Genomic DNA, 26,571 nt, shown 5'->3' on the forward strand with positions numbered 1-26,571 from the left:
GCTCTTTAGTGGGTAGGGAAAGCGTTGTCAGCACGTAATCAATAGGTAAATTACGCGTTCTCTATTCCCTAATGGGCCTTCAGAAACGCAATGCTGGTCTCGAAATTTCGATCTCTAGTCTCGAAATTAAAAATGTCTCGGAGCTCTCGAAATTTCGAGTCTCGAATGGAAGCCCTAGTGCTGGAACATAGTCCTGATGAGACAGCACCTCGCAGAATTTCGCAGTAGTCAGTGGCCTGTTGTAACTAAACTGTCCTAAATATCAACTTGCCACTCGGTACTTTCCACGTTGGCATATTAGGCAACAAAGCATTATACATCAGCTCTACTGGTAGAGCTGATGTATAATGCTTACAATGCATGTATAATGCTTACATACAACTCCAGGCAGGCAAGGGATGGAGCATATCAATCAACCCTCGTAGACATATTATATATTACACGGTAAACTAAAACGAAAAATGACATATACTAATTTATATTAAATAAATGAACATAAAACTATATTAAACTCAGCGGTACTACATTCCCAGTTCGTTGCGCATTTTTAGTAGAACAAAAAAATAATATTAAAAGACGCCTTTTGTCCTTGCCTATTCGTTACATTTACCTACTGACATTGATTTTTGTTAGCATCCTGTGTTTGTTTGTGTCAATAAGGTTCAAATTAATTTTTGGTACGGACGCTACGATTTTAAGGAAATGGTGAAAATTAACTCCAACGTAGATATTTATTTTAAAAACAACCTCTTGAATATTCCTCAGAGGACTGAATTTTATATTCCGTTTGCTGTTATTTAATATAAGACTACTGTATTGAATCAACAAAAAATTTCTTATTTTCTTAATAGATAACATTTTTTTTAAAAGCTGTAATCATATAAGTACTTATATTTACACACGTTATTATTTACGAACAATGGAGAAATCGTCGTTTTTTCAAAAATATTATATCAAGCTTAAAATTCCCTGTAAACATGTAATACACAACAATGAAACGATTGTATTAGAATATGGTGCAAAATATCTTCAAGTTATGTCTGGCGCGCAGTACAAGTAGAAACGGCAAATACACCAGATACGTCACCTGATCAGCGACAGACCCTAAAATAAAGGTTCACCGTGAATATAACAAATAATTTACTTCATGACTTAATTTAAATATTCAAACACGTTAGGTACACTACAAAAAAATAATTGAGGAGTACATTAAAAATTTAATTACTATTTGTTTATTATTTTCTTCTTAATAAATTATTATTGTCCGTTTGACAAACTTCATGACAGGAGTTCCACGGTGTTCGAACATACTATATTTCTAAGTAAGAGAGATAAACTAGTGATGGAGAAAATTTAGGAGAAGGGAATACAGGAATAGTATTTACAGGACTCATGACCTGTCATCGGTTGGCTTAAGTTATTACTTTATGCATTTTGAAATATTCACACTCTTCCTATGTTTGAACATCCCTAATTCTATAATTAATCCCTCTATTGACTTGTGTGAAGTAAGAGTACTCCCTAGAGGGTTAAAGCTCTGTGTCTCAAGCAAGTTCCATGCACATGCGTCATGCTCCATGACAATTTTTTATTGTCCCATGATGAGTTATTCAACCTCTGAATAAATAAAAAAATATTAATGCCGTCTACTGCTTAGTTACCAATTTTAAAATTTTAAACAAATAGAGTTTTATTTATATTAATCTTACCTTTAGAGCTTTCCCATACATAAAGAACAGAAGCAATCTGTGGTTTTTCTTCTTCCAGAAGAAGGAGCGCTTGAGCCTTGTAAAGTGAAAACATCGTGGCTTTGCAAGTCAGGGCAAGCTTACCCTGCCGGAAGCTTTGTCGCTGGATAGATAGCACGAGAGAAGATCTACTTCTTTTTTTAACCACTGGTTCCACCGCATTAACTGCTTTCTTCATACCAGGTAATTCTGACGAATGTTCTCGGGTGAACGACTCCTCTATATTCGACTTTTGAGTCTTCGAATCATCTACATTCCTCTGCTCTCTCGGTGCGTTTATCGACTCTTTATTTATCCCGTTACTTATATTTGAGTTGATTTGCCCTAACAGTGGCGTAACGTTCTTACTCTGGAGAAATGTGTGATTTGCAGGCCACTTAGTTGACTTCTGGTGAGCAGATGGATTTGAATCCATTGAAAGCCCCTTTATCTAATAGAATAAAAATAATTAACACATATTGCTAAAAAATATATGAACTTATTGTTGAATAAAAAAAACTACAAAATTCGATATTAAAATAGTTTTTAAAAATTCAATTTCATTTCGCGTCTACCGAATAATAATGTCAGTTCTCAAAAATAAAATAATGCAATAATTTAGCTTTACGTCTACATCTTATAATGCACACACGCCGATTATTGTTTTTAAAACGTGTTTCCTACTGTCAATAATTTGTTTGTTGAAGATTATTATTCCAGGGCCGCAATTACAATGGGAAGTTATGTATCTTCGATTGTACGAAAATGTGAATAATAATTGTAAGAGTTTTTTACTTAAATTTGATCAATCATAAATTACTGACGACGATATTTCGTCATCTACATAGAAATATATTTAGTATTTTCATGCAGAAAATTCGATTTCACTTTAAAGACAATGAAGATAACTCTGTTAAAAATCCTAATGCAATATGGGCCGGGTATTTCTTTTCCGATTACGCTTTTGCATCGATCCATATTCGCACCAAATCTGTATTGCTATTTTTGCGATGTCGTTTCTCTTCTCACACTATAACTATTCTTAAATTTTGTCAATAATCTTTTTGGGTTCCAAATTGTGGGTACTTTTATCTTGCGTGATTTTTGATATTTTATTTGGGATGTGACAACATTTTGCGATTTATCTAAATAGATCTTTGTGCGTTGGTAGTGTAAATCTGGGATAAATCACATATACTTCAAGGCAGTTTGAGCTTGAGCCCGTGGCCAATGAAAATAGATACCTATTTTATTTACAAAAAAAAGCAGCCTAATTGCCGATGTTACTGGCCGGTTATATTTGGCTCCTCAGGGGAGAGTAAATAAAAAATATACATTTATTAGGGAGAGAAAGAGAAACCTGGCAATTGAAAAGAGAGATTTCTCTACAGAATATGAAATGTTGAATTTCCGGAACGATTCTAAGAGAAGGTTAATAGGAATATTATTGGTAAAGACATCCGTAGAAATTTGTGATTTGACTTTGAATTCTTAACTGTGGACTGAAGGCACGATATTTAGTTATATACTATTATACTACAAATGTCAGTCCAGGAGAATCCTTTGAATATACATTTTTTTCTACATTTTTTATTTTATTATTTAAACTATGTATTTTACTATATTTTTCACTATATCTACTAACTTTATTTATTTTTTCTGTGAATTGATTACTTTTTAAAAATATTTTACTAGCTTGGAACGGAATAAATAACCCTAGTTAGATAGTCAAAGTAACTTTGTATAAATTTATAATTCTATGTATATAATATCATAACAAATAAAATAAATACAAATATCATAATTCATCAATCAAGGAAGAAAAACTTTACTGTGGCTTAAAAGCTATGGGACTAATCCTACTCGAAAAGTAAAAATGTTTTAAGCCAGTTTAAAATAATAAATTTTGGTATACTCCAAGGCCCTGTTTTAGGTTCTTTATTGTTTCTCATACATATGAATGAATTTTTTGCTTTAAAATTGAAAAGTAAAATAATATATTGTGCAGACGACACCATTTTGATAGTAAATGCGGTGAACATTATTTCTACCATTCTCAATGAATTAATGTAAATCACAGTTAGGAAAACTTACTTAACGTAGATAAAACGTTTTGCAGAGCGCTATATCTGACAAATTCAGCGGTAACAGCAGCCATTCGGCTTGCTTTACTTCCAATCTGTTTTCTGTCAGCATTCGATCTCTATTTCTAGTACCGGGAGCTGAGAGCGCATATCTTTTGAGCGGTTTTTATAAATTGAAGTACAGGTTGCATGCACCTTACAGAGTACTGATATCAAAAGATAAACTGAGATATTGCTTTCGATGCGAACAATTGGCGAATGTTCACGAATGCGAAGTTTTGTTAGTGGCACTTTCTTTTTCTAGGACACAATAGAATCAGATTGCATATTTCAATTGGCATTCCCATTTTAACTCGCGCTTATTAATATGGAAGCAAGCAGGACTAATGTCACACTAGCAAAAACCTTTTTTTATACTAGGTCTATGAATTGATTTCTCGCCTTCTAAGCCCGGACTCATAGAATAGTCCAGAAACCGCATACGCACATTAAACAGAAGGCGACTAAACTACTCATAAATGAGTAGGTTTACGTTTTGACCCATTAGTTTCTTTGTAGACGTCGCTCAGTACGCAAATCCTGATTTGAATTCAACTATGCCGTGTTGTGTCCTTTTAAAGTGTAAAAATACTGCTAGGATCTTAAAGAAACAGGATGCAATCACATTTCATGAGTAATTAGCAAATGAATATGGATGTAACAAATGCATTACCTAAAAATTGAATTATTTTTCCATCTGTCAGATTGTCGAAGAAACAAAATGAACATTTCGTTAGTGTTACCAGGGTAGTAATTTTTTTACCCTACTTCGCTCATCTAATGAGAGAACTTACAAAAGTTGGATTTCAGATTAAACAACTCTATCGTGGACATTTGACCGACATTATCTTTAAAACATCAAATATGATTTAACATTATATAAAAATATCCGTTTTATGTAAAATAAAATTAGTTTTATATTTTAAGTTGAAAGTTCATTAATTCAATAACTCTTATTAAATGACCCTTTACTCTGTTGTATCAATCAATACTTCCGCGTGCACAGTAAAATTTTAGAGAAATTGACAGATTGCTATTATTTACCTTACATTTGTGTTTTAATTATATTTTTTCCCATCGTGCAACATTACGCGGCGCCATCACGAATGCGCGCGGTGAAACTGAGGCATAGTGGGGGAATTATTAGACACAGATGATGTATTCAAATTTTATTCTACGCTCCTTCTGGACTATTCTTAATTCTTTGCCCGGGCCACTAGGGTACGTGCTTTCATATATATGGCTAAGTCTCCTTCTCCAAGCTCAGGTCCCAATGACTGGACTATCATGATTATTTTACCTACTGGAATATTATTGAGCAGCCAGGTGAGGTTGGCGGGAGGGTGCGAGGGGGGTGCAGTGCAGATCACCCGGATAGTGTCTCCCACAGAGACGCGAGTCTTCTCCGTGCTGATCTCGGGCGCCGCGTCGGGCAACTCTGGAACAAGCGTCCACATTGGGTGTAGGTGTACATAATTTAAAATTTTAATTGCGGAGAAAGGAACGGAGATTTTCCTAAAAAGGATCTTGCGTCTCAGATGCCAGTCTAAAAAAGGCACGAAATTGTGTGATATAAAATACCTGGTCGGGAATCAATTCCGTGACATCGCGTATAATCGGTAAAATACCAAAGGACGGATTCGCTAAATTTAAAACTGTGGGTTCTTCATAATTTTTTTTTTTGTTTTTCATTTGGTTTAAAGTGATGTGATAGGGAAATATGACAATCTACAAATACCGATAAAAATACGTAAAATGGATTTACAAAAATTAATTGTATTTTTAAAATCAAAATGGATATTGTGAAGAAATGTTTTCATGCATAACTTTAAAAAATAAATAATTAAAAAATATATCCCTACAAAAACGCGACATGTTTCGCCTTGGATATTTTGACGTCAAGATTCGTGACAAAGTTCTGTTTAAATTAAAACGGCCACAAAAAGTTTCAAAATTCAACCAAATCGTGGCGTATTAGGGGCGCGGCCAATGTAATAGACCGTTGTTGTGGGAATTCAAAATTATTACAGTACTAATATACATTCTTTTTAATTATTCGACAGTATTTCATAGACCTTTATTAATTTAAAATTGTAAAAAAATTAAAATGCGATATTTCTTTACTATAATGTATATATTTTTATGCATATAGGTATAAATGAAAGGCGAGGCATTTACATGCCTAATTAAGATTTTCACCAAACATATATCTACTTTTTCTTCTCTTAGTGTGTCGTGTCAGGTCCCCCTGACGTCGACTATTATCTTGAGAGTATGTGTTGCTATCTTGGACGGCTCTAAACAGCGCCGCGACTGTTCTAATCCCCGTCCAGTCTCGCATGCTCCGGAGCCAGAAGATATACCGTCTACCCTCGCCTCGTCGACCCTTAATAATTATCTACAAATAAATTCAATTGAAATACTACGTGGTAATCAGATGTGTTGTGGGCAACGCAGACCCCGTTTATGAAGTTTTCAGGTTCAAACGTAGCTCTACAACCAAACCCATATAGTTATTTATGACTAAAATCAAATGCTTCATTATTAAAATACTTGGGAAAACGAACGAAAGAAATAAATTGATAAATCTTCTTACATCAACGTCAATGTTGTAGAATGTCGGAAAAACATACCTGCACAAGGATAACCGTTTCAGACGAATCCACAAATCTTCAACCCGAGTTAGAAGTAGGCTAACTTGAAGAATTTACCCTGAGGGAATATTTATGGGAAGATATTAGATAGGTAGATTAAGTTGCCAAAATTTCACTCGTCCATGCACTTTGTAGCTGCAAGACGATTGGTAATCTAGATTCAATAGGTAAATGTTATCAACTATCAAATATCCTAATTTAGTAAATGAGGTCTAGAATTCCAACAGTCCATGCGCTCAGTAGCTGCAAGACCTTTTGTTATCTAACTTCCATTTTTATAAATTTGTTTTTTATTTCATTTTTTAAAATATCACTAAAACTCCAAACTCCATTGTCAAATAAAATAAATACAAATGTAAATAGGAGCTAGATTTCTTATTTTCCATGCGCTCTGTAGCTGCAAGACGTGTAATCTAGCTCCTATACATCATAACTGGAGACGAGAAACAAGAATCCTAACCGTCCATGCGCTCTGTATCTGCAAGACGTGCTGGGATATTTATTAATTGTACAGCGCCCTTGAGGCGATTTTCACAAAAACGGCGCTATATGAATTATCCAAATATAAATAAATATATATAGGTACATAAGGGGTTGAAAGAGTTCAAGGTTACGGGAACGAGATACTTCAGGGTAGAATTTTTTAATTAGAAAATACAGAGAATTTTTAAGTTTCGCTTTCGATATTTTTATATGGTGATGTCTTACTCGAAACTCAAAAAGAGCAAAGGTTTTAATGGGTCAACATTTAAATGTATAAATGAACTTTGTACCTTAGATTTATAAGATAAAATTGAATAATTATTTATTCAACTTCTTGCGAAACTTTCAAATGAAAATTACAATTCGAAAGTTTATTCATTAAAACGATTATAATTAGGAAAGCTCTGGAGGGTAGATATGATTAAATAAACATGGATTGATAAATCTGATTACTTGTTATTTATTGCACAAACAGCAAACAGCAAACAGCGGCTTTACGTTACTTAACTAGACGTATGAGCAATGAGCATGGCTAAATATGACAGATGACAGTAGACATAACAAATATTACAGTTGATATCTTAAAATCACGTAAATATAATTTAAGAATTATGCCGTCAGGGAAGTATCACTTTTTTTTTACAATTTAAAATTAATAATGGTCTATGAAATACTGTCGAATAATAATAAAAAAATGTATTTATTACTTGCATAAAAAATATTTTTTAGTTTATAATTTTGAATTCCCGCGAAAACGGTTGATTGCATTGTTCACACCCCTAATACGTCACGATTTGGTCAAATTTTGAGCTTTCTTCGTGACAGTTTAAATCAAAATAGAACATCGTCACGAATCTTGACGTCAACGGACAAGGCCAAACATGTCGCGTTTTCGAGAACAGATTAAAAATATTGATTGATGAACCAACTTCGAAATGCACTCACTATACCTAGAATCCATAAGTATGGTAATCAATTTCAGCAAATATTTTAAGTTTATAAAACAAATTCTGCTAATCAATTTAAATGTAGTCTCACTCGGTTTTTTTAGAAAAGTAATAGATTTAACATATATATATATTGCTTTAGTTTAATTTATTTTTTATACTTATTATTAAGGGGAGCTCGTAGATTAAATTAACAGGGGCAAATATTAAGTTTAAATATTGTACAAAGGAGACAACTGTAGGCCTAAAAAATGCTGCCAGATATACCTACTTTTCAATACAAAGTTTTTTAACGAAAATCCATTTAGATGGATTTTTATTGGACCACAAAAAATGTCTGCAGAATATGCAAATGCAACTGGAGAACGTTTATCGGGCCTACTTGGAATTTGTCGATTGGCGTGTTGAACTTGCCAATGGTGGGTATGTGGAAATTGTAACAATAACACCAAGGTGCTTTATTATGAGTGCGAAATATGTGAAGATAATAGCTAAATTGTTTTACACTTCTACTTATGTGTTTTTGTATTTTCTTTCGAATATTTTACATAAAGCCCCGATCCCGGTTTTGGGACACCGATGGTTGGAACTGGCAAAGCTATCTCTGATTCTATGACGAAATTTGCGGTAAACACCGGCTTAGACATGAATAAAATAACATGTGGATGCGATAGCACTGCAACAAACATCGTTGGAAATGTGGTGTAATTCAGCCTACAGGGCAGAAATTTAACAGACAGTGGTTTATATGTCAATTATACATAAAACATTTTTTTTTTATGCTATACATTCTTTTTCATTCATATTTCGCAAATAGCCTCACTTCAAGTCACACTAAAGGGCCAAAAGTACTATTGAATTTGAAAATGTCGCTAGAGTTTTAATATACTTTTTGAGACTCCTTACTCCAATTTGTATACTCTCAACCCGACCTGAGCTGTTTGAGGGTATTGTACTAAATAAAATCTAATCTAGCTTTAAGCATATAGTAGGGGCGAACCGTGTATATAAGCAATTTTGCACAGCTACCATTATATTTGACTAACCATATTAATGTTTTATTGTAACTTTATTTCCAGAAAAACAAATAAATAATTACCATTTATTTTAAATCATTTCTACCGTTTGTATTTTTATCCTAATATAAATATGAATTTAAATAAAGCGCGCCCAGTTCCTGCGGTGAGCCAAGAAACTAGCCGATTATTCCAGCTTATTTATTCTTACAAATAAGTATACTATATTTTGAATGTATTAACCCCAGTGCGGGTTTTTTCTCCTAGATTAAACTTGCAGATTACACAAATTATTTGAAGATTCTTGATTTGGAAAACAGTATTTCAAACAATGTTTCTTAAGGCCTATTTTTCTTTGAGACGGTACTTTTGACATAAGATCATAATTACTTTCATGCGTCATATTACAGGACATATAGCACTCCACGCGGCCGTTTTAGCACTATTAATTACTAGAACAATGCAACCAGTTGCCATTTTAATTGAATAACTTATATCGACTGAATTCATAATGGTATTTTTTTTTTTTTATGAATTATATATTTAAGTAATGGATAATATATTTATATAATATAATATATCACGAAGTTATATAGTTTGAGTTGATTTCATGGATGAGAGTTGTATCACACAAAACCACAGAAAAATATCAATTCATAGTATATATTACTTACGTTATATTATGTCTCTCCTATGTAGGTGCAAATATATAATATTTTTTAATAGCTTACCTGTAAATAAAATCACCATTCGCCACTGGCATATAGTAGTGCCAGAATAACATTATTATTTTTAGTAAGTATTATTAATCACAATCTAGAGTCGATGCAATATATATTATACAGTCTTCTCTTAAGACTTTGATAAGGTGAATCATGTCATACTTGCAGCTAGTTTAGAAGCACTAGGAATTTTTGGGACCATTTTAAACTGGCTCAAAAGTTACCTTAGTAATATAAAAATTGTTATAAATCAAAATGGCTACCGTTCACATGAATTCTTCCATAAAATTCTTCATACATCGACGGCCCAGTCTAGCGTACAACCAACTTTTGATAAAATAACCAACCTTTGATAAAATATTTCGTTTTGAACTTTCGCTTGCAGGCCCTCAACCATGGTCGGCAAACGCGCCAACCATAAAACTACGAGGCGAACTTTTCTCCTCTCAAATTTCTTTTCCAGAATTTTACCTGATTGTAGTAATCGAAGCAAAAGTACTCGTCTAGGATTTTGGTTCTCTTTCACACACATTACTACTATATTCATTCTGCCCGACGATGAAAAAAAGTTTTTTTATAAAAACTTCTAATATTATGCAAAAAGCTTCCGCTAGTTCACCGTTCTTAAATAAATAAAGCTATCAAATTTAGTATTCTTATAAAGTATAGCATTTTCAAATAGTATATATTACTTAACTGATAAAACTTCTTAAAATTAGGTAATTCTCCACAGTATTTTGGGTGAATTTGGAAATCATCAAGGTGTGCTTTAAGATAATAAAATAGAATGGCTCTCATATTTTCATTAATTTCTCTTGCGACAGATCCATTTGCAAATTCTGACACAAGACTGGCTTGGTTATTAAATTTACGAGATGTTTTCTGCTTGAGAACATGAAATCTAAAACGATAAAATGTAATCCCCTGTGTTCTTACTAAGCAAAGTATAAAAGCATCTCCGCCTAATTCTATGTATAACGTACGTCAAAAGGAAATTTAAGCATAATTCAAAGATAAAGCAAATTAAATTTTAATATGAAATATTCTACCATGAATATTAAAAGATAACCGTCTCGGAATGATGTGATAGAGTTTACTCAAACTTTTGAATTCATAAATAAGAAAACGCACTTTTTACCTGGTTTAACATTTTTTTACATACTTTACAAACCTTTGTAATTTTAAATGTAATAAAATGTCATGTTTCCACCACCCTAAAGTGCACGTTTATAATAATTGGAATATTGACATGTATAAATGCAGTATAAATAAATACATACATCAGTGATAGTTTACGATGTATAAAGCTTCCTGGGCCTCGATTATGAATTCTATCTTCATCTGTACATACTAGTAGACGGTATACTTAACTTCTGTACTATCTGTATCTACCTCGGTATGTTCTACCGACTTGTCATCCCGACGTCATATGATCGAATAGAACCAATGAATGACCCCGAAAATTTACTCTGCGTTCCTTACTTCATTATCATTTTAAATAAATCTAATATATATTTTAAATAGGCTTCTGCGATAAAAAGTGCCCACTTCAAAGCGATTATCTCCAATAATTCTCAATTCAAGCAAAAAATGCTCGCTTGAACATGATTTTATATGCTTAACAATCGTCTGTATTTATCTACTGAGCAATTACAAAGCCGCTCTCGATACGTACATTCAAAAATAAAGTAAAACAAATAGAAAAAAAATTATAACTCAATTTATTATTTACAGTGGGTTAAAATGTTAATTTTACGGGTAGATGCTCTTGTATCTTAATAGGGCAGCATCTAGTCAGTTTAGCCACTGCATCTAGCCACTCATTTTCAAAACTGACAGTTATGTCGGAATTAAATTCGACATCAAAATTTACGTATTTTTCTCACATATTTTGACATATTTACGTACATATCGATGTACCTATACAAAACTTGAAGGTGGGGGGTCGATAGTGTATCTTCCTAATCACTGGAGGGAATTTATCTTCAACTATACCGTCATGGTGAAGGTATGACGTCCTTATCTTCCTATTATAATTGAGGCCCTGGTTCTATTCTCAACTGTATAAATTATTTTACCATGAAAAAAATAATTAATATAACTTATAAATGCCTTTGATGTTCCCTTCTCAAAGAGGTTTTACCTCGCTGCCGCTGTTGGAAAAAAAAGGAATATTTATATTTGTTTATTTATTTATCAATAGCGGACCCGACAGACGTTGCTCTGCCCGAACGTTGGCTTGCCTGCTATTAGCTGGTTGAATAAACGTTTTTTCGTAAATAAGGACACACGTTTTTTTCGGACTTTTTTGAGATATTTATATATTCGTAATAAGGGTTAGTTTTTCTTGTTATCTCCTCATGTGATTGGTAAAGAGGTCTCGTCGTGCTCAAATCAAAATCATGCAAAAATCACTACTCTAGTGCCATAATCCATGGATAAAATACGGGAATACGTGTTAATAAAGAGAAGTGAGACGCGATTTACCCTGAGCCCTCTAAAATTATGACACTTAACCTATGCCCAACGTGAGTTTAGTCATTCTTTTACCGCCAGCCGCGTTTCGATGTGACCTTGACATTTAATTCGAAACCAAAATATATTTTTTTTAAATGCCTGATTGTGTTATGGAAACGTTCAAAAACAGTTCGAATAAAAGGAGAAAGGCTTTTCATTGGTAAGTAGGTAGGTACCTAAGTACTTGTTTATGATTGAATTCCAAAAGTAAAAATTATTAATATTCCCGAACGTTATAACGCATGCTATAACCTGGTTCAGCAAACGTTTTTTCGTAAATAAGAACACACGTTATTTTTTTTGGACTTTTTTGGGCTATTTACATATTCGTAATAAAGGTTAGTTTTTTCGTTTTATCTCATCATGAGCGCGAGAGAGACCGAGATTATTTTCATAATGCATATGCCGTGCGATGTCATACCATGGGCTTATTCACAGATACTACACAATGCATCTGTGTAAGTATTGCGAACGCGCCAGCTTTAAAAAATCCACCAGTAGGTACGGGTAGAAAATTGCGAGCGCTAACCGAAACTGTCCATTACACGTTTGTCGTTAAACTAAAAACCTAACTAAAACCAAACCAAAAATTTGGAACCTTTTTGTTCTATGCAGTAGAGCTTAAAGGCTTCTCTAGAAAATTATTACTCTAAGTTTACAATACAGAATCAGTTAGTGATAGATAATAACAATAGCAAATACGTTTTGAAATAAATTAAATTGACTTTTTTTATTAATTAATGTATAGGTAGTTACATGAAACATGTTTTTTTCCATAACGATCTACTTTTAAATATATAATTTAGTATACTGAGAATACAATCGGGAAACATAATGTTTTTTTAAAATTTTAAATTAATAAGGTTCTTTAAAATACTATCTAGTAAAAAAAAACTTAGTACTCAGTAGCAAAAAAATATTTTAAAATTTTTAATTTTTAATTTCCGCGAAAACAGTTCAGCGCACTGGCCACGCCCCTAATACGTTTCGATTCGATTAAATTTTGAACTTTGTTTGTGACCATTTAATTTATTTGAATAGAACATCGCCACGAAACTTGCCGTCACAATCGGCAAGGCCAAACATGTCATATTTTTTAACAATTTTATACAAAAAAATATGTATGAAAACATTTCTCAACAATATCCAAATCAATTTTGAATACAAAAAAACCCTAAATCAATTTCTCATGTTTTTTATCGGTATTTATGGTATGTGATATTTCCCTATTAATTGATTTATTCTATTCTAGTAGTACATAAATGTTTTATTAGTAATTGTTTATGTGATTAAAATTTAATCTGAAATACATCACCTAAATCCGAGTGTTTATTGCCCAGCGCATGTAACTGATTCAGTATTTAATTGCTAGTTGCCGTATATTTTATATTTTGTTATAAATTTTGCAATTGCACGGTTGAACATGCCTAGGCACTCTCACATATACCTAAAATTAATATGAGCCGACAGTGCAGCGCTCGCCAACAATGCATTAACGATTTTAAATTCAATTAACAAATAGTTATTGCAAAAAAAAATACGAACACATGATAACAAAAATATTAGGCATTAGTGTAATAAGAATTGAGAAAATAGTTTACCAACAACATGCATGTAGCTTGTTTTCATAGCTGTGTGGAATGAAGGCGCATCCGCCGACACCTCACAGCGGTAGCGGCCAGAGATGGGCGGCGTCACGGAGCGGAGCACCACCGCCGAGGGACCGGACCTTCCCAACTGTGGAATGTTCAGCCCGTAAGTGTTATTACTGCATTCTATATACATTGCATGCACATGGATTAGCTTATGTGGAATAAAGGCGCATCCACCGACCCTTCACAGCTGGGGCGGCCAGATATTGGCGGCGTCACGGAGCGGAGTACCACCGCGGAGATACCGGTGTAATGGTGTTCCAGGTCTCACCAGCAACTCAGGTCCAACCTTGTCTGGTGCTCCAGAGGATTGTTACTCGGAAAACGTAGTGGTTACTTACGTCTACATCCACTCCGGGCAGAGGGAAGACCTTGGTGTGGGGCAACTCCTTGGGGATGTACCGGAAGAACTCCTCGCGTCCCCTGTACCACTTGAGGCTGTACAGCGCGTCCTGCTCCAGGTCGTACCGGCAGCTCAGGGTTACCGTGTCTCCTGCTGCAGCGGCTTCGGGAATGGACACTTGGATGTCCTTCAACCCCATAACTGCTGAAAAAATACAAACCTAATTTAGTTTAATATAATATATATATATATTGTTTAGTTTTTCTCAATGCGAAGATTCTTATTTTTCATAGAAGATAATATATAAAAGGACATGAATTATGTCTTCGTCTTTTATATGTACTTACATAGTACGAGTCATTTATTTAAAAAAATGTGTGCCTGTTTGTACACTGTATTTTTTTACATAGTTTTGTGTGTGCTTTTATGTATTGTATTTTTTTATATTTCATTAAACCTTTTTGCTTTTAGTTTTTTTTTGTTTTATTAAACGTAGTTATGTTGTTCGTGAGTACCTACTACTTATATGAACAAACCCTATGGGCGTCAAAATGAATAAATAAATTGATAAATATTGATAGATGGAGAATATTTATAAAGAGAGAATATGGTTACCTAGTCACCTATAATTAGCAATTTTGAAAATGTAAAATCCAATAGCCTTATCTGCAAATATTTCAACATAAATAAAAAATATAAATATTAATGAAAAAGATAATGTAAATCTGCAACACTCGCCGCGGGACCACCACCAGGTTCAAAGTTAGGTACTCCACATTCATTTTTATGCTGAACTTTACTGAACACTTTACGCATGAGTGGGTTTTAAAAAACTAAGCTCACAATGAACTTAATTTTTATTTAATTCATTTTTCTAAAATATTTACATAAGAGTCTTAAAATTAAAGTCCTGCTGAGTTGTATACATACAACTGGTCCGCAGGTTCTTATAAATTGCTTCAATTATTCATGCTTCTTCTTCTAGTGCCTTGCCGGGTCCCCCCGACGTTGGCGATCACTACAGCGAAAGCATATGTATCTGTCCTGCGCTAGTTTTATATTTCGGACGACTGCTTATTGATGTACTCGCCGTAGTGATTCCTGGGAAAAGATGACAAGAGTCGTTTCCCGTTGCCTTCTCTGGTGGATTTTCTGTCGGGGTTACTTTCCCTTAGCTGGTTGGTTTTGGTTTTGAGGCTCCAAAAACTCGCCTTTCATCCTCTCGTTATCTGCTGAGATCACACCGCTATAAGTGTGATCTCATTGCCCAAGGTTCGCGACGTGGACGCTAACGAGTTGGATTAGTTAGTAGTCAGTACTTAACTTACATTAATAATATTTTTACTTGAAAAACATTACGTACTACATCATATTTTATTACACTATTATAAATTAAAAACTATCACTAATACAAAAAACTTTTTTAGATTAACCATAATTTAAGCACACGTCTCACTCCTGTTTTCATCATTCATCGTTCCCTTTCCGCACCTAATGATGCATCGGGCACTGCATTGGTACACCAATTGAAGTGTCATTTGATATTTTTTGTTACATGAAGGAAAAATGATCAGTCTTACGCTTCGGGTACCTGTCCAAGGACTATGAAATATTCTGGTGTAAAAACACACTTTCAAATAAATTTTTCATATTAACCATGTCCGGAATCTTTCTTATTTAGAACAGACAAATCCTAAACAACCACTGTTTGAATATGAACGTCCCGTAGATACATCAACCCTCAAGAAAAATACCTCATGTCAGCTGGAATATATTTAACCGGGGAGATTTACATAAGAAGAAATCCTAGGCTACACGACCAACCACTCTGGAGATCTTATAAACCTATTTGGGACAGACAAATTCTAAGCAATGTTAGTGAATTCATCACAATTGTTTCGTGTAAAACCACTAGAATCCTTTCGAACTTTGAACTTACTGTTTCTGAAAAATATAATTTCCATAATATAATACGTATAATAAATTGACTCATACGTAAATATTTAAACTGAATCTTCGATATTGCAGCATTTTTTTGCTCTTCTTTAATTAAAAAAAAAAAGTAGCAATTAAATATGATACTGATTATTTATACAGGGTGTTATTTAAACAATGTCACATCCGAAACCACGATAATCAGTATAGGTAAGAAGACATATTAGCATATTTAAAAAAATATTTGGATCGAAGAAAATATTTAAAAATAAAATATTTAAAAAAACAAATGGTTGTTTACTTCTGCAGGGGAGAAGCGAGGGGGGCGTGGCCGTGTGTTTCAGACTCCCCCACCCCCCTCCTCGTTTCACCCCTGCAAAAGTAAGCAACCATTTGTTTTTTTTGTATATTTTATTTTTTAAGATTTTAGTCGTTCTAAAAAAATATTTTAATATGCCAATATGTCTTCTTGCTCATACTGATCATCGTGATTTCGGATGTAACAAGGTTTCAAGAACACCCTGTATAAAGTATATGTATATATATATATATATATATATATATATATATATATATACGCCCAATGGTCATTTTTACTAAAACTACATTATTGTCAACGAGCTACCGGAGAGGGCTCAAGTAATTTATAATATATTTTTTACATATTTTTGTTTGTTTTGAGACAAATGGCGACCTGAGCCATGAGCAACGAAGAAACTTTTTAATTTATCGAGGTGTACCATTGAGAAAACTATTTATACACATTGTAAAATAATAATTATTATAATCGTGGTTTATTAACAAAAAAAACAATTACTTTATTTACTACATACACAGTTAAGTAATAGATTTCTCTGGAACATGTCTGGTCCACCTAACTAGGTACAACCTGTTTTAAGGCAGACATTTTTATGCAAAATAACCAATAATATTACTACCTACTAGTTAGTTAACAATACAGTTATAAAATATTAATTTATACCATTTATTATGTAAATATGTTTTTTAGTAAATTTCCGATTTTTATCGACCTAAACCCAGTTACCAATTTCCCACAAATTTATTAAATAGAATCTTGGTTATGATTTTGCAATGTTTGGGTAACATATTGAATATTTTTGGGCCCAAAAATATGAAATTTCTTTGCGCGAATTTCAAAATTCAAATGTATAAATATATGTATTTGTTTGAACCGGGTTGCGGTCCCGTGGCTAGTGTCGTGATCTCACGGATAAAAGGTCCGAGGTTTGAACCCTGCCTTACCACAACTTGATTCTCCTTTTCTAATCGTGAGTTATTTACTACTCGTTGAAATTGGCACCCAAAATTGAAATATTTGGGTAAATAATGCGTATATTTATTTATTGAATTTTAAAAAATATTTTTTTAACCAAACTAAAAAACCCTTTTTCTTCTTAAAAATGATTTATTAAGTAAACTTTTGAAACATTTTTGTATGTTTCTTCTTTTTTTTTCATCCTACATTGCTCGTAATTTAATTGTGGAAAACAAATTAAAAGTGTTTAAGCTTTAGGTATCTGCCTTTTGTTGAATAATTGACCTTTAATTTTGGTTTATTTTTTTCTTATCGTATTTTTAAACAAACATATGTAAAAATGTTATTTTTTGAAGCCGTGATTCGAAAATACGTTCATTCATTTTATTACTATTTTTTTTATCCATTTTCCACCAGTTTGTTTTTTGGTTAGATAGAAGATATTTTTTTGAGCAATAAGTCCACTAAAGTGCACATATTTTTTACTCGAAGCAAATAAATTATATTGAAAAAAAAGTAAAATAAACAAATAAAATTATAAAAACGTAGCAGCTGCAACTGTGTCCGCTTTTGACACACGCGCCAGAGATTAGACACGCCCGCGCATTGGCTCGGTCGGAGAGAAACAGAACGACCTGTAGCTGAATCACAAATAACTATCGACGTGCTAATAAGCGACGTGTTTATCGTATTCGCGATCAGAGTGCAATATCCGTACACACCTAATATTAAATGTCAAAATATTTACATTTCGCGACGTATAATCCTGCTGCGCAATCACATATTTGAATTTCGCCGGTGTAAATATGGAAAATATTCAAAAACTTTTATTGTTTTTTATTTATTTATTCACGCTATTTATTGCATTTAACCGGCGGTTGACAAGCCAAATGTCAAGAAAAGCAGTCGCCATAGTAATTGTTATTTAATTTTCCCTTTTTTGTATAAGTTACTCTTTACTATTTTGAAAATGCAATTTATTGTATTGATTTTTATAGTAAACGCCATTTTTTGGCCAGTGAACTGTATTTATTTATGATAAAAACAAAAAACAAACCGACACGAGCGTTGACTTAGAGATTACACACGCGTTGATTTATGACTGCGATAACTTAAGCATATTCATTATTGTTCATTGCGATCGCTCAAATGCTTAGCATGTTTTTAAGCACGTCTATAGTTATTTGTGATTGAGTAAAGAACGACTCACGAACGTGTGGACAGTGTATATGAGTCTTTAACATCCAGCCTATATTTCTTGAATATTTTATTTTCTAGCCATGGTGTAGGTACTGTAAGTTTTTTTTAAATGCCTTGTTGATAACATAAATTAACTTTGTAATATTTTCCTACAAAACACCATATATTTTTATAGTACATTAGTATTAATAACTGTAGGCTACTTATTATTAAGTTTTTTAAAAATGTTGGATTGATTTTTAAAAGACATGTAATGTTTTTTGTATTTTATGAATATTCATTTATGTATATTGGTATTTTTTACTGGTTGTGAACCTAAAAGTAAATAAATAAAATCAGAATAGTAAAATGAATACATTTAGGAGAATAAAACGTAAAAGTCTTACCTGCAACAAACATCAGCAACGCGGGAAGTGCGGTGCAAGACATTCTCCAGCCTTTTATATATAATGATTTAGGTACATCCTCCACTGGATATATTTCCCACTCTATTACATTTATAAAGTAACTTTAAAACACTAAAATTTTGCCCGACGTAAGGAACAAAAGATCTTGTTTCTTTTTTAATACGTGACAAATAATTTTAGACCACTCACAAGTCATCGTATCTATGCAGGTTGCCAAATACTTGACGTAAAAAAAAAGTAAGGAGTAGAACACCTTCAGGGTTGTAAAAAAAAGGCAAATATGGTCAATGAATTGTGTAACAGTAGAAAAAGTAAAAAGGGAGTACCCTAGATTTTTCTTAAGTCAAATATTTGGCCACCCTGTTTATTGTCAAAGCTAGGATCTCACCATACTTAAGTGTCAAGTGGGGCATAAAATCAAAAGTAACTAACTAAAAAGCTCACGACTTGTTTTTAATGGACGTAATTCATGATCCTATTATAGTCAACCCTCATATGACGCTATTAATGCGTACCTCGTTAAAACAAACCCCGAATTAACACTAATCAGAGTATTCGTACCGTGTTATATGGAAACCACTGTCGCGTTTTATGGAGACCGCGCTATAAGAAACTCTGAATTAATACAAATCAGTTTACTCGTACCGCGTATATAGAAATCACGCTAAGCGAATTTCAGAACTAATAAAATATATTGTAAATCAGATGGATTTGTTTTGCATTACATAGTTACATTGATACAAATTTCATTCTCAAAGCTCAAGATTTGAAGGATACGTTTAATAAATAAAATTGTTTGCACAAATAATACAAATGGTAATGAATATTTATAATTTTAGATATTCAATTGTAGGTTTATTAAAAATTATACATGTTTCATTACTATGTATTCTGTTTTTATTTCGCATTTTACTGAGTTTCAAAATGTTTTTATAGACATATTTATATATTTTAATGGTTTTTACTATGTTTTCACTGCATTTATTACTTTGTTTTTATCATATTTTTCCTACGTTTTTTTACTACATTTTTACTATGTTTTTACAACAAATTTTACTATGTTTTTATTACATTTTACTATGTTTTTACTACATTTTTTACCATGTTTTTATTACATTTTTTTCATTGTTTTTCACTTTGTCCTGTATCTTTATAACTGTTTCTATATATTGATTACTGTTTTTTATATTTTTTGACTGTGTTAAAACGGGGTAAATAACCCTAGTTCGACAGTCAAAGCAACTTTACATCAATTATAATTTTGTGTATGTAATATAATGATAATAAATAAAATAAATAAATAAATTAGTAAAATTATAAAGTAAAAAAAAAAATTCTAACATAAGATCATAATATAATACACATTATATGCTTTTTATTCATTATTTCTGAAATATACTATCTTTTTGACCCAACCCTTTTTAGAGACAATCATATTTTTGTGCGCTATCGTTTGCTTATCTTTTGAAAAATTCCCTGATTGTACATACATGACATTTGTACTAATCGAACAACGTACAGATGAACGCAATCGTTATTTTTAAAAGTCATTTATGTAGTTGGAATGTCATCTTGTACGAAAAATGCGTTGTAAGGAAACCTCATTAATCCTATACCCTCCTAGGTGGTTCGCCATTTTCACTTCGCGTTATATGAATATCGCGTTAAAGAAGGGTTGACTGTATTAAACTTTTCGCAAACTGCAGAATGTGGATAGACGTATTTGTTTTTATAAATGTATTAATTCTAAAAAATGTTTTACCGCTTCAATTTAAGTAAGTTGGAACATGAACTCGATGGAATGTAATACCCAAAAATTGTACGACAAATAAAGTTTATTTTTATATTATTTGTAAAGTTAAAATAACTAATTTTGTTCGTTTTAAAACTAGTAATATTTTTTAAGCTAACCTATATATTAACAAAGGCAAACGAAATAACTGATATATATCTCATCCGAGATGAAAGAATTACTGAGGAATGTTGAAATCTAGGCATTTACAGGGCTTATGACATCGCCGATTTAAGCGATTATCACATCACTACAATTTTCGGAAATTATACAAATCTTGTAAGTTTTGACTTAGGCGTGTTTTCAAATTATTTGATACTTCCTAATATGCAAAATCCGTTTACATTTTATTACGACCAATCATTATAATTTCATAATGGAATTGAGCCTGACTGGTTAATCGGAGTTTATTACGATCAATCATTATAATTTCATGATGAGTTGGTCCAAATGGTTGCAGACAAAAGAGTGGATTTACCCCCTTAGGGAGTCATTAAGATTAACAAATTATAACAGGGATAGAAAAGGGAATGTGAAAGTCAAGGCATTTACAGGGCTCAGTACAAAGCGAAAAGTGGCCACTTAAACCAGACAATGACAGGTCATAAGCCCTGTAAATGCCTAGACTTCCATATTCCCTTCTCAAAAATGTTTTCCCCCTCTGTTAAAATAAATTTAAATATGAACAACTCCCTAGGGAGGAAATCCAGCCAGTCTGCAAGCATTTGGACATACTCAAACATTGCTAAGTCAATAGGTTAATTTATTAACATATTTTTAATGAATACAATATGAATAAGTATTATCTATCTTCCTGTTCCCACTATGTGTTATTTATGTTCATTCGTTTATATTATGTAGCCTACACGTTTGTTGAAATACAAATATTTTTATTGCTGTCGTAGGTAAAGCTACCTACATAAGTATACTCGTAGTTTTAAATGTAAGAAATTTCAAATAAAATCCAAATAAAAACACGTAGATCCGGAATCTCAGACGAACTACTCTCGGGTAAAAAATCCTTAAAAATAAAATCTTGAGGAGAAAAATCCAACTCGTAGTCTACTGGTTGGCTCGTTCGCCTACCATGCTCGAGGTACCAGTTTATTTTCTGGCAAGACCAATAATAAATATTGGTTTTAAATATGGTTTGAAAAGCGTAAAATTTCATTTTCCCCGAACTGCTTTATGAAGCGTAAAACTCATCACCATGCGTTTGGTGTATTAATGATGTGTCCTATGCACAATCACATGCGAATAAGAGTATGATTTATGTGTTGAAAAAATAAAGTTTCAGGTTATTTAATATTTTATGGTCTTCAATACGTTTAATCATCATTAATCAAAACACTTCTTTCAAACTTTGCAGTTAAGTTGTTTAGTACTTCGTGCGAAATTATTCGGTAGTAGGAATAACGTCGGCGTCACGGCGCGCGTGTATCTAAAGCCTTCCTGAGTGGAACTGGCGACGGCGTATAGGCGTCCATTGTACCGTTATTAGGCGGGTGCGCGCGCCAATTCAAAAGTTTCACGTATGCAAATAAGGACGAAATAAAACTTAGTAAAAAAAAAAAAAATTTTGGTTCAGAACAGTACTAATTTCTTTATTCGAAGTTTAAGGCTGTAGTCTGGTAAAACGAACGCAAAATTAGGAAATCATACGTTTTTGCTATTTTAAAACGAATGTTTTTTTTTTTAATCGCGCAATAATAAAACAATCAAAAATCAAAAATTATATAAAAACAATATTTTTTAAAGGTATTTCTGTTAAAAAATATACTTAAAAGTTTTATGTAACAAAAATTTAATAACTTTTAGACCGGCAGATTATTGAACTAAATTTTTTTGCAATAATTTGAAGATAATAAATTGAACATGAATGTGGCCGAAGTCAAATTTTAATTTTTTGATTTTGAAAAGAAATACAAACATTTTAAATAACACACATTTTTGTGATATTTTCCTTTATTTCTATGTAAAATCATGGCTTCGGTAATACTTTTTTTTTTAAATTTATTGAAATACTTTAGTATTCCCCTTTTTTTTCTTTTTTAAATTTTGGTTTTACAACAAATATTACTTTTTAATTTATAGCAACATCTTATTTGCGTTTTTATGACCTTCAGACCTGCCTTTTACGTTTTCGGTAAAGTTCATGTTCAATTTATTATCTTTAAATTATTATAACAAATTTTAGTTCAATACTTAGTTTTTATTAAGATCCCAGTTACCTAAATTCAGTCTAAATTTGAAATGGCGTAATTTGCCGGTCTAAAAGTAATTATATTTTAGTTACATAAAACTTTTAAGTATATTTTTTTACAGAAATACCTAAAAAAAATAATTTAATTTATGTTTATTTTATTTTTTTATTATTGCGCGATTTAAAAAAAACATTCGTTTTGAAACGGCAAAATCATATGATTTCCTAATTTGCGTTAGTTTTACCAGAATTCAGCCTTAAGAAGAAAAAAAAACACGTTGGAAAAGGTCTTAAATTTCTCTTCCTCTAATACAGTATGAATCGTATTATAAAGAAACGTTGAAGGAAAATACAGTGTAAGAATATGTTTTTTCTGGCTTAAAAAACTTAAAAGAGTGGTTCTATTGAAGATAGCTCCAAATCCTCGTTTAGAGCGGATGTGAACAGAAATTGCTATGATAACCAACCTTCACCATAAAACTGCCATGGCACTATAAAAAGTAAAAATAAATATATTATGTCATTCAACAAAGAAGAATACTGTAGGTTATTTGAAGATATTCGTAATCACAATTTCACATGGACATATCTTCAAGTAGGTACAACAGAATTATACAGAATGGGTAGAATTACAATCGGCATTAGTTTTATTTTTTAATATTTCTTACAAGCACAAAATAAGTAGTACACGCGACTTATTATTTTAATTCAAAATACAAAAATGTACAAAACATAATTGTTTTCCCGTGAGTTAGGAAACTCATTCTGGGATAGATACAATCAAAGATTATCAGATAAAAATACATTTTAGTTGAACATAATCAAAACAAACATGGTCAAATCTCGGAAACCTTTTTAAAAACAAATTGTAATATATTATTTAACATCAACCTACATAGGTCAAGGGTTATCGAGAAATAACTTTAGGAAATGATTTTTTAGTGTAATTTGATTTCCATTGGTAGACTGGTAAGAAATTGAAAATATTGATAGTCAAAATTTATTCATAAGAGATTACTCGTTCACATACAGTTACTTTATTTGTGTTATTGGTTATTTCTCTCGCTATTTTATTACTGACGCAACGGAAGATTCGAGAACAAAGCCCAGAAAATTCCTCCGCTCAAATAACGGATAATTGAATTAAAAGTTTAAATTAATGTCAAAACAAGTTTGAGGGGGAAATGAGGAAATAAAAGGAGAAACACAATGAATTTCACTATAATTGTATTTATAATTTTGTTTCCGGACAATCTTTGACATACTCACCTACGTCAAAAATGTATATTGATTACAAATTAGTGTATTATGAAAAAATATCTAATTTATATTTATTTATAAAAGACACTTATATAATGCTTTACTAACAAGTGGAGACATATTATTAAAAAAATGTTACTTTAATGTTAAATATTTTCCTATGAATGTACATATTATTTTAATTTTCGGGTTTGGATCCCGACATTGTTGAGATGAAATATTCAAATAAAAAGGTGTTTTTATACTACAATATCCCTGGACTGGTACCTGAATCGTAAAACTGATCATCTTACCTTTGTGTTAAAAAATAATAATTAATATGCGCTGCGATTGATGTATCAATGCAGTGCCCTATGCACCATTATGTGTGGAAAGGGAATGATGATGATGATTTCAATTACTTATTAGATTTATTTACAAAATTAAGGATTGTTTTTATGAAATTACGATTATTTGTACAAATATGTATTATAATAGGTTGGGGAAAAAGTAATTTCGTATTTCGCGCCCTTTTTTTCAACTAAATATATCTCGTTCATTATTAGTCACATTGGATCATACGATACGGCGTTGTAAAAGTTTGAGTCTTAGAGTATATACGTATATACTCTAAGGTTTAAGTGCATACTACAAACCAGGGTTGCCGATTTGTGGGGAATTCCCCAAACTGCGGGGAATTTCAACTCGATTGGGGATTTTGTGGGGTTTGGTATTGTGCGGGGAAAATGCGGAGATTTTCACATTTTACCATTTATGAATTAACCTTTAGCTAACACATCGATGGTTTGATGGTAAGTGATGAAAACATTAATATTATTATGAATGAAATCCTTATTTTTAATAGCAACACAATATTAACTTCAAATAGTAATTCGGGGATTCGCTTTTTAACTGGAAATAAAAACAATCACAGTCGAATGAGCACATTATGTACTAGTACAAACGACTGCTTACATTTTGTTTTATTATCTTTCAAAATAATAACGGTTTTGTGCAAAAAAATATAAATGGTTGTTAAAAGTTGTTGATAAAAAAGCGCAAGATAATCCTAAGGTAGGTTATTAACAAAATTTGTTTAAATTCTTCTAAGAGCCCACAGATGTGCCCTCGAAATATCGAGGATAATTAGATCTTAAGGCTATTTTGTTTGAATCAACAAATATTTTAATATTATACGTGCATTAATGGAAAAGTAACCGATGGTGGACCCTCGCTACACCAACGATTCTAGCCAGTTCTTATTTTATGTTATTATATACATATTTTATCAAAAATGTTTTTTCTTTCTTGAGATAATTATGTGGGGAATTTGTAGGGAATCGGGACTTTGTTTTCTCCCCATTTGGATAACTTGATCTTGATTTTTGGGGAATTTGGAAAATTAGCATTGGCAACGCTGCTACAAACGCTTCTTTGACAGTATTGCACTTTGTCGGTTCAGTCGTGAACTATCGTGCAAATAAAACTATAGGCAGCTTCTCGCCATATGAAAAAATTTCTATTTCTCCCGTGAACCTTTTGAGCCCAATTGTAGTTCCATCGAAATTTACAAAAATATGACAATATGGAACGTTATTGGCATGTGACTGGCACACAAACCACTGTTCCATCGAATTCAATCGCAACCAGCTTTGTGAAAACAATATCAGACCTCATCTTGTGTTTTACAATTTTTCTATTTTTTCAATATACCCGGACTCAAGTTCTTTTTACCAGACTTATGTGTTTTTATTTTGACTTTTGTTCCGTTTTTTCTTACTATTATGGTTTAGTCTTTACGTTAGTAAAAATAAAAGTTAATCAAATCAGAATTTGCTACAACTGGCTGAGATGGTAAAGTGGTTCTTGTTTTTGTTCTCTCACGCCGAATTAAAATTCAATCAATGACGTTCGATATGTTGCTTAGTGATGTAAGGCCAACATCTTGAAGTTTAGCTGACACGATAGCTACCCCTGCTTGATCAAAAACGCTATAGTGATCTAATATTCTCCAAGCGTGAGGTCTTTGAAAATTTAGAATGGGGTTTTAACAATATCCGACTGTATAGGAAAGTCAAAAGTCTCGCTCACACGCTGGTTCTGTTTGCTCGTATTTTTTTTCTTATCATTTACATTTGTTACATTTAACATAATTTAAATCATTGTCTTAAGTGTAAACAATTTATTTGGTATGTGCATGAGTGTCATACACTAATTTACAAAGAAACTGTCAATATTATTGTACATTCTGTTGGTTTACCCAATAAAATAAAAAAATAAAATAACCTTTTACTTAATTTTTGAGATTGATGCTCGTTGTTAGGTATTGTCTAAC

The 26,571-nt window shown here is 32.1% G+C and overlaps 1 protein-coding gene across 1 annotated transcript; it reads right to left on the reverse strand.

Annotated features, from left to right (window-relative positions):
- Nucleotides 1-715: 715 nt before the first annotated feature.
- On the reverse strand, nt 716-22,258 carry LOC148280025 (uncharacterized). The gene is made up of 7 exons (XM_088229048.1): nt 22,157-22,258; nt 15,548-15,693; nt 14,183-14,385; nt 13,791-13,926; nt 5,155-5,288; nt 1,710-2,178; nt 716-1,104 (listed from the first exon to the last, which is right to left on the reverse strand). The coding sequence occupies exons 3-7, from the start codon at nt 14,381-14,383 to the stop codon at nt 1,007-1,009; spliced, it is 1,038 nt and encodes a 345-aa protein (XP_088085174.1). The 5' UTR covers nt 14,384-14,385; nt 15,548-15,693; nt 22,157-22,258; the 3' UTR covers nt 716-1,006.
- Between the last annotated feature and the right edge of the window lie 4,313 nt (nt 22,259-26,571).

This window comes from Micrasema longulum, unplaced genomic scaffold (assembly GCF_059751315.1).
Source record: "Micrasema longulum isolate JH-2025_06_02 unplaced genomic scaffold, ASM5975131v1 h1tg000630l, whole genome shotgun sequence".
Classification (NCBI taxonomy): domain Eukaryota; kingdom Metazoa; phylum Arthropoda; class Insecta; order Trichoptera; family Brachycentridae; genus Micrasema; species Micrasema longulum.

Bases quoted from the DNA above. Each gene is read 5' to 3' on its own strand.
- LOC148280025 (XM_088229048.1), bottom strand. From the start codon at position 14,383: ATGGGGTTGAAGGACATCCAAGTGTCCATTCCCGAAGCCGCTGCAGCA. The intron at 13,927-14,182 runs GTAAGTAACCAC...AACATTCCACAG, and splicing joins TGCCCGGAGTGGATGTAGAC to TTGGGAAGGTCCGGTCCCTC. The intron at 5,289-13,790 runs GTAAACTATTTT...CGCTTGTTCCAG, and splicing joins AAGCTACATGCATGTTGTTG to AGTTGCCCGACGCGGCGCCC.